Source organism: Oncorhynchus clarkii, chromosome 3, assembly GCF_045791955.1.
Source record: "Oncorhynchus clarkii lewisi isolate Uvic-CL-2024 chromosome 3, UVic_Ocla_1.0, whole genome shotgun sequence".
Taxonomy (NCBI): domain Eukaryota; kingdom Metazoa; phylum Chordata; class Actinopteri; order Salmoniformes; family Salmonidae; genus Oncorhynchus; species Oncorhynchus clarkii.
Window position 1 is genome coordinate 90,889,536 of NC_092149.1, and position 10,968 is coordinate 90,900,503.

The 10,968-nt window shown below is 49.3% G+C and overlaps 1 protein-coding gene across 4 annotated transcripts in view; it reads left to right on the forward strand.

Annotated features, from left to right (window-relative positions):
• LOC139405551 (speckle-type POZ protein-like A) overlaps window positions 1–10,968 on the forward strand; it is a 45,992-nt gene that overhangs the window by 14,353 nt on the left and 20,671 nt on the right. For all 4 annotated transcript variants that reach the window (XM_071147968.1, XM_071147969.1, XM_071147971.1 and 1 more), the window contains exons 3-6: window positions 4,584–4,704; window positions 5,126–5,247; window positions 5,383–5,534; window positions 5,671–5,798. In XM_071147968.1, coding sequence (XP_071004069.1) covers window positions 4,627–4,704; window positions 5,126–5,247; window positions 5,383–5,534; window positions 5,671–5,798 — 480 coding nt within the window. In that variant the 5' untranslated portion in view covers window positions 4,584–4,626. The remainder of the gene's footprint in view (window positions 1–4,583; window positions 4,705–5,125; window positions 5,248–5,382; window positions 5,535–5,670; window positions 5,799–10,968) is intronic.

A 10,968-nucleotide genomic window follows, 5' to 3' on the forward strand; every position in this document is an offset into this window, starting at 1 on the left:
TTAGTTTTGTTGACGTTGAGTGTGAGGTTGTTTTCCTGACACCACACTCCGAGGGCCCTCACCTCCTCCCTGTAGGCCGTCTCATCGTTGTTGGTAATCAAGCCTACCACTGTTGTGTCGTCCGCAAACTTGATGATTGAGTTGGAGGCGTGCGTGGCCACGCAGTCGTGGGTGAACAGGGAGTACAGGAGAGGGCTCAGAACGCAACCTTGTGGGGCCCCAGTGTTGAGGATCAGCGGGGAGGAGATGTTGTTGCCTACCCTCACCACCTGGGGGCGGCCCGTCAGGAAGTCCAGTACCCAGTTGCACAGGGCGGGGTCGAGACCCAGGGTCTCGAGCTTGATGACGAGCTTGGAGGGTACTATGGTGTTGAATGCCGAGCTGTAGTCGATGAACAGCATTCTCACATAGGTATTCCTCTTGTCCAGATGGGTTAGGGCAGTGTGCAGTGTGGTTGAGATTGCATCGTCTGTGGACCTATTTGGGCGGTAAGCAAATTGGAGTGGGTCTAGGGTGTCAGGTAGGGTGGAGGTGATATGGTCCTTGACTAGTCTCTCAAAGCACTTCATGATGACGGATGTGAGTGCTACGGGGCGGTAGTCATTTAGCTCAGTTACCTTAGCTTTCTTGGGAACAGGAACAATGGTGGCCCTCTTGAAGCATGTGGGAACAGCAGACTGGTATAGGGATTGATTGAATATGTCCGTAAACACACCGGCCAGCTGGTCTGCGCATGCTCTGAGGGCGCGGCTGGGGATGCCATCTGGGCCTGCAGCCTTGCGAGGGTTAACACGTTTAAATGTCTTACTCACCTCGGCTGCAGTGAAGGAGAGACCGCATGTTTTCGTTGCAGGCCGTGTCAGTGGCACTGTATTGTCCTCAAAGCGGGCAAAAAAGTTATTTAGTCTGCCTGGGAGCAAGACATCCTGGTCCGTGACTGGGCTGGGTTTCTTCCTGTAGTCCGTGATTGACTGTAGACCCTGCCACATGCCTCTTGTGTCTGAGCCGTTGAATTGAGATTCTACTTTGTCTCTGTACTGGCGCTTAGCTTGTTTGATAGCCTTGCGGAGGGAATAGCTGCACTGTTTGTATTCGGTCATGTTACCAGACACCTTGCCCTGATTAAAAGCAGTGGTTCGCGCTTTCAGTTTCACACGAATGCTGCCATCAATCCACGGTTTCTGGTTAGGGAATGTTTTAATCGTTGCTATGGGAACGACATCTTCAACGCACGTTCTAATGAACTCGCACACCGAATCAGCGTATTCGTCAATGTTGTTATCTGACGCAATACGAAACATCTCCCAGTCCACGTGATGGAAGCAGTCTTGGAGTGTGGAGTCAGCTTGGTCGGACCAGCGTTGGACAGACCTCAGCGTGGGAGCCTCTTGTTTTAGTTTCTGTCTGTAGGCAGGGATCAACAAAATGGAGTCGTGGTCAGCTTTTCCGAAAGGGGGGCGGGGCAGGGCCTTATATGCGTCGCGGAAGTTAGAGTAACAATGGTCCAAGGTCTTTCCTCCCCTGGTTGCGCAATCGATATGCTGATAAAATTTGGGGAGTCTTGTTTTCAGATTAGCCTTGTTAAAATCCCCAGCTACAATGAATGCAGCCTCCGGATAAATTGTTTCCAGTTTGCAGAGAGTTAAATAAAGTTCGTTCAGAGCCATCGATGTGTCTGCTTGGGGGGGGATATATACGGCTGTGATTATAATCGAAGAGAATTCTCTTGGTAGATAATGCGGTCTACATTTGATTGTGAGGAATTCTAAATCAGGTGAACAGAAGGATTTGAGTTCCTGTATGTTTCTTTCATCGCACCATGTCACGTTAGTCATAAGGCATACGCCCCCGCCCCTCTTTTTACCAGAAAGATGTTTTTTCCTGTCTGCGCGATGCGTGGAGAAACCTGTTGGCTGCACCGCTTCGGATAGCGTCTCTCCAGTAAGCCACGTTTCCGTGAAGCAAAGAACGTTACAGTCTCTGATGTCCCTCTGGAATGCTACCCTTGCTCGGATTTCATCAACCTTGTTGTCAAGAGACTGGACATTGGCAAGAAGAATGCTAGGGAGTGGTGTGCGCTGTGCCCGTCTCCGGAGTCTGACCAGAAGACCGCCTCGTTTCCCTCTCTTTCGGAGTCGTTTTTTTGGGTCGCGGCATAGGGTCCACACCGTTGTCCTGTTTGTAAGGCAGAACACAGGATCCGCGTCGCGAAAAACATATTCTTGGTCGTACTGATGGTGAGTTGATGCTGATCTTATATTCAGTAGTTCTTCTCGACTGTATGTAATGAAACCTAAGATGACCTGGGGTACTAATGTAAGAAATAACACGTAAAAAAACAAAAAACTGCATAGTTTCCTAGGAACGCGAAGCGAGGCGGCCATCTCTGTCGGCGCCGGAAGTACCGCCCCGCAGCACTCACTTCCGTCATCATGATGTGCTTTGAGAGACTAGTCAAGGACCATATCACCTCCATCCTACCTGACACCCTAGACCCACTCCAATTTGCTTACCGGGATGCCGTCTGGGACTGCCTCGTTCAGGGGAAGAACGGCAGATTTTCACCTTGTCAGCTCAGGGGATCCAATCTTGCACCTTACAATCAGTGCCATGGGATCATAAATGACCTCAGAGAGTCAGGACACCCGTTTAACGTCCCAAATTTCTTCAGTCTCCTGAGGTTGAAGAGGTGCTGCTGCGCCTTCTTCACGACCCTATCTGTGTGGGTGGACCAATTCAGTTTGTCTGTGATGTGTAAGCCGAGGAACTTAACTTACTACCCTCTCCACTACTGTCCCGTCGATGTGGATAGGGGGGTGCTCCCTCTGCTGTTTCCTGAAATCCACAATCATCTCCTTTGTTTTGTTGACGTTGAGTGTGAGGTTATTTTCCTGACACCACACTCCGAGGGCCCTCACCTCCTCCCTGTAGGCCGTCTCGTCGTTGTTGGTAATCAAGCCTACAACTGTAGTCGTCTGCAAACTTGATGATTGAGTTGGAGGCGTGCGTGGCCACGCAGTCGTGGGTGAACAGGGAGTACAAGAGAGGGCTCAGAACGCACCCTTGTGGGGCCCCAGTGTTGAGGATCAGCGCGGTGGAGATGTTACCTACCCTCACCACCTGGGAGCGACTCATCAGGAAGTCCAGTACCCAGTTGCACAGGGTGGGGTCGAGACCCAGGGTCTCGAGCTTGATGACGAGTTTGGAGGGTACTAGGGTGTTAAATGCTGAGCTGCAGTCGATGAACAGCATTCTCACATAGGTATTCCTCTTGTCCAGATGTGTTAGTGCAGTGTGGTTGCGATTGCGTCGTCTGTGGACTTGCTGGGGCGGTAAGCAAATTGGAGTGGGTCTAGGGTGTCAGGTAGGATGGAGGTGATATGGTCCTTGACTAGTCTCTCAAAGCACATCATGATGACGGAAGTGAGTGCTGCGGGGCGGTAGTCATTTAGCTCAGTTACCTTAGCTTTCTTGGGAACAGGAACAATGGTGGCCCTCTTGAAGCATGTGGGAACAGCAGACTGGGATAAGGATTGATTGAATATGTCTCTAAACACACCAGCCAGCTGATCTGCGCATGCTCTGAGGACGAGGCTAGGGATGCCGTCTGGGCCTGCAGCCTTGCGAGGGTTAACACGTTTAAATGTTTTACTCACGTCTGCTGCAGTGAAGGAGAGCCCGCAGGTTTTGGTAGCAGGCCGTGTCAGGCACTGTATTGTCCTCAAAGCGAGCAAAGAAGTTGTTTTAGGCTGTGTGGGTGCAAGACATCCTGGTCTGCGACGGGGCTGGTTTTCTTTTTGTAGTCTGTGATTGACTGTAGACCCTGCCACATACCTCTCGTGTCTGAGCCATTGAATTGCGACTCTACTTTGTCTCTATACTGATGCTTAGCTTGGTTGATTGCCCTGTGGAGGGAATAGCTATGCTGTTTGTATTCGGTCATGTTTCTGGTCACCTTGCCTGATTTTAAAAGCAGTGGTTCGTGCTTTCAGTTTCGCGCGAATGCTGCCATCAATCCACGGTTTCTGGTTGGGGAATGTTTTAATAGTTGCTGTGGGTACTACATCGCCAATGCACTTGCTAATAAACTCGCTCACCGAATCAGCGTATTCGTCAATGTTGTTTTTTGACGCAATGCGGAACATATCCCAGTCCACGTGATCGACGCTATCTTGAAGCGTGGAATCAGATTGGTCGGACCAGTGTTCAACAGACCTGAGCACGGGAGCTTCCTATTTTAGTCTCTGTCTATAGGCTGGAAGCAACAATATCAGGACCTAACATAAGGAAGACTCAGAATTATCATTCTGTTCTGAAAGACTACATTTTCTTTATCATGTTTCTTTAGATCTTTGTGAAGGTGTAGGTCATATTAAATAGATTTAGACTTTTTATAATGTAGATGTTCCAAAGTTTTGCATCAGCGGCTTGTGTGCGTGGAAGCCAGTGCTGGTGGCCCAGTCTGATGTGGTAATGGGAGTGCTGGTGGCCCAGTCTGATGTGGTAATGGAGTGCTGATGACCCAGTCTGATGTTGGGTTGAGAAGGTGTTTTAGTCTTAACTGCTCCTCTGTTCCCCTGTAGGAAAGGTTAAGTGTTAAGGCTGCTGTTGAGGGGGAAGCTGGCCATGTCACGGGTTCCTACCCCTCCTCCACCAGGGGACATGTCTACTGGACCTGTGGCAGAGAGCTGGTGTTACACACAGGTAGGGGTGCCTGTTTCTGCCCGCCTCTGTCGGTCTGCCCGCCTCTGTCGGTCTGCCCGCCTCCTGTCGGTCTGCCCGCCTCCTGTCGGTCTGCCCGCCTCCTGTCGGTCTGCCCGCCTCCTGTCGGTCTGCCCGCCTCCTGTCTGTCTGCCCGCCTCCTGTCTGTCTGTTTGTCTGTTTGCCCGCCTGTCTCCTGTCTGTCCGCCCCACTCTGTCTGTCTGGATGCCTGCCCACTGTCCGCCCATGGCAGAAATCTTGGGTAGATTAGTTCACTAGGTCTGCCTATCACCATTGATTGTTTGGCTTTATATTTCATTTTGGCATTTTTCTCTTTCTGTATTAGATGTTTTATTTTAGCTTGTCAACAGGCTGTCTTTTGAAGTGGATGGAAGCGTTGTGATTGTTGCCTTTTTGTTTCAGGTGAAAGTAGTCAAGTTCTCCTACATGTGGACCATCAACAACTTCAGTTTCTGTAGAGAGGAGATGGGGGAGGTCTTAAAGAGTTCCACCTTCTCATCTGGACCCAACGACAAGATGAAATGGTAAACTTTATTAACATTTACTGTGTTACTACTGTCACCAATTCATTATAGCGTCAATGCTTTATGTCAGGAAACTTGTGGGTAATTATGACTGGATCTGGCTGTACCAGGAGAAATGTTCTGTTTCCTGCCCAGGTGTCTGAGAGTCAACCCAAAAGGACTGGATGATGAAAGCAAAGATTATCTGTCGCTGTATTTACTACTTGTTAGTTGTCCAAAAAGTGAAGTCAGAGCAAAGTTCAAGTTTTCCTTATTGAACGCTAAAAGAGAAGAGACTAAAGCTATGGGTTAGTAACAAACCAGACAGTCTACAACTATATTACTTTAAGGAAATCAGCATTCAAATAATATACTATTTCTTGTATAGTATATATTGTAGAGCCTTATAGACACTGTGTTCTGGATTCTTCCTCCTCCCTGCAGAAAGCCAAAGAGCCTATCGGTTTGTCCAGGGGAAGGACTGGGGCTTCAAGAAGTTCATTAGAAGAGATTTCCTGCTTGATGAAGGCAACGGGTTGTTACCTGATGACAAGCTCACCCTGTTCTGTGAGGTAACAGTCTACATGGATTTAGTATCACTGTTACACACACACTGTTACACACACACACACTGTTACACACACACACACTGTTACACACACACACACTGTTACACACACACACACTGTTACACACACACACACTGTTACACACACACACACTGTTACACACACACACACTGTTACACACACACACACACTGTTACACACACACACACACTGTTACACACACACACACTGTTACACACACACACACACACTGTTACACACACACACACTGTTACACACACACACACACTGTCACACACACACACACACACTGTCACACACACACACACACACACACTGTCACACACACACACACTGACACACTGACACACTGACACACACTGACACACACACACACTGTCACACACTGTCACACACTGTCACACACTGTCACACACTGTCACACACTGTCACACACACTGTCACACACTGTCACACACACTGTCACACACACACACACACTGTCACACACACACACTCTGTCACACACACACACTGTCACACACACACACTGTCACACACACACACTGTCACACACACACACACTGTCACACACACACACTGTCACACACTGTCACACACGTCACACACACACACTGTCACACACACACACTGTCACACACACACACTGTCACACACTGTCACACACACACACACTCTCACACACACACACACTCTCACACACACACACACTGTCACACACACACACACTGTCACACACACACACACACACACTGTCACACACACACACACTCTCACACACACACACACACACTGTCACACACACACACACACACACTGTCACACACACACTGTCACACACACACACACACTGTCACACACACACACACACTGTCACACACACACACACACTGTCACACACACACACACACACACACTGTCACACACACACTCTCACACACACACACACACTGTCACACACACACACACACACACACACACACTGTTACACACACACACACTGTCACACACTGTCACACACACACACTGTCACACACACACACTGTCACACACACACACTCTGTCACACACACACACTGTCACACACACACACACACACACTGTCACACACACACACTGTCACACACACACACACACACACTGTCACACACACACTGTCACACACACACACACACTGTCACACACACACACACACTGTCACACACACACACACTGTCACACACACACACACACACACACACACTGTCACACACACACTGTCACACACACACACACACACACTGTCACACACACACACACACACACACACTGTTACACACACACACTGTCACACACTGTCACACACACACACTGTCACACACACACACTGTCACACACACACTGTCACACACACACACACACACTGTCACACACACACACACACTGTCACACACACACTGTCTCACACACACTGTCTCACACACACACACACACACTGTCACACTGTCACACACACACACACACTGTCACACACACTGTCACACACACTGTCACACACACTGTCACACACACTGTCACACACACTGTCACACACACACACACACACACTGTCACATACACACACACACACTGTCACACACACTGTCTCACACACACTGTCACACACACTGTCTCACACACACTGTCTCACACACACTGTCTCACACACACTGTCACACACACTGTCACACACACTGTCACACACACTGTCTCACACACACACACACACACACACACTGTCACACACACACACACTGTCACACACACACACTGTCAAACACAAACACACACACACTGTCAAACACACTGTCACAAACACACTGTCTCACACACACACACACACACTGTCAAACACACTGTCACACACACACTGTCTCACACACACACACACACACTGTCTCACACACACACACACACACACACTGTTACACACACACTGTCACACACACTGTCACACACACACACACACTGTCACACACACACACACACTGTCACACACACACACACACTGTCACACACACACACACACTGTCACACACACACTGTCACACACTGTCACACACACACTGTCACACACTGTCACACACACACACACACACTGTCACACACACACACACTGTCACACACACACTGTCACACACACACACACACACACACACTGTCACACACACACACACTGTCACACACACACACACTGTCACACACACACACACACTGTCACACACACACACACACTGTCTCACACACACACACACTGTCTCACACACACACACACTGTCACACACACACACACTGTCACACACACACACTGTCACACACTGTCACACACGTCACACACACACACTGTCACACACACACACTGTCACACACACACACTGTCACACACTGTCACACACACACACACTGTCACACACACACACACTGTCACACACACACACACTGTCACACACACACACACTGTCACACACACACACACACACACTGTCACACACACACACACTGTCACACACACACACACACACTCTCACACACACACTCACACACACAGTCACACACACACTGTCACACACACACACACACTGTCACACACACACACACACTGTCACACACACACACACACTGTCACACACACACACACACACACACTCTCACACACACACTGTCACACACACACACACACTGTCACACACACACACACACACACACACACACTGTTACACACACACACACTGTCACACACTGTCACACACACACACTGTCACACACACTGACTGTCACACACACACACACTGTCACACACACACACTGTCACACACACACACACACACACTGTCACACACACACACTGTCACACACACACACACACACACTGTCACACACACACTGTCACACACACACACACACTGTCACACACACACACACACTGTCACACACACACACACTGTCACACACACACACACACACACACACACTGTCACACACACACTGTCACACACACACACACACACACTGTCACACACACACACACACACACACACTGTTACACACACACACTGTCACACACTGTCACACACACACACTGTCACACACACACACTGTCACACACACACTGTCACACACACACACACACACTGTCACACACACACACACACTGTCACACACACACTGTCTCACACACACTGTCTCACACACACACACACACACTGTCACACTGTCACACACACACACACACTGTCACACACACTGTCACACACACTGTCACACACACTGTCACACACACTGTCACACACACTGTCACACACACACACACACACACTGTCACATACACACACACACACTGTCACACACACTGTCTCACACACACTGTCACACACACTGTCTCACACACACTGTCTCACACACACTGTCTCACACACACTGTCACACACACTGTCACACACACTGTCACACACACTGTCTCACACACACACACACACACACACACTGTCACACACACACACACTGTCACACACACACACTGTCAAACACAAACACACACACACTGTCAAACACACTGTCACAAACACACTGTCTCACACACACACACACACACTGTCAAACACACTGTCACACACACACTGTCTCACACACACACACACACACTGTCTCACACACACACACACACACACACTGTTACACACACACTGTCACACACACTGTCACACACACACACACACTCTCACACACACACACACACTGTCACACACACACACACACTGTCACACACACACACACACTGTCACACACACACTGTCACACACTGTCACACACACACTGTCACACACTGTCACACACACACACACACACTGTCACACACACACACACTGTCACACACACACTGTCACACACACACACACACACACACACTGTCACACACACACACACTGTCACACACACACACACTGTCACACACACACACACACTGTCACACACACACACACACTGTCTCACACACACACACACTGTCTCACACACACACACACTGTCACACACACACATTGTCACACACACACACACACTGTCACACACACACACACTGTCACACTGTCACACACACACACACACTGTCACACACACACACACACACACACACACACACACACACACACACACACACACACACACACACACACACACACACACACACACACACACTGTCACACACACACACTGTCACACACTGTCACACACACACACTGTCACACACACACACACACTGTCACACACACACACTGTCACACACACACACTGTCACACACACACACACACTGTCACACACACACACACACTGTCACACACACACACACACACACACTGTCACACACACACACACACTGTCACACACACACACTGTCACACACACACACTGTCACACACACACTGTCACACACACACACACACTGTCACACACACACACACACACACTGTCACACACACACACACACTGTCACACACACACTGTCACACACACACTGTCACACACACACACTGTCACACACACACACTGTCACACACACACACTGTCACACACACACTGTCACACACACACACACACACACACACACACACACTGTCACACACACACTGTCACACACACACACACACACTGTCACACACACACACTGTCACACACACTGACACACACACACTGACACACACACACACTGTCACACACACACACACTGTCACACACACACACACTGTCACACACACTGTCACACAAACACACTGTCACACACACACACACACACTGTCACACAAACACACTGTCACACACACACACACACACACTGTCACACACTGTCACACACACACACACACACTGTCACACACACACACACACACACACACTGTCACACACACACACACACTGTCACTCTCACACACACACACACACACACACTGTCACACACACACACACACACACACACACTGTCACACACACACACTGTCACACACACACTGTCACACACTGTCACACACACACACACACACACACTGTCACACACTCACACACACTGTCACACACACACACACTGTCACACACACACACACTGCCACACACACACACACTGTCACACACACACACACTGTC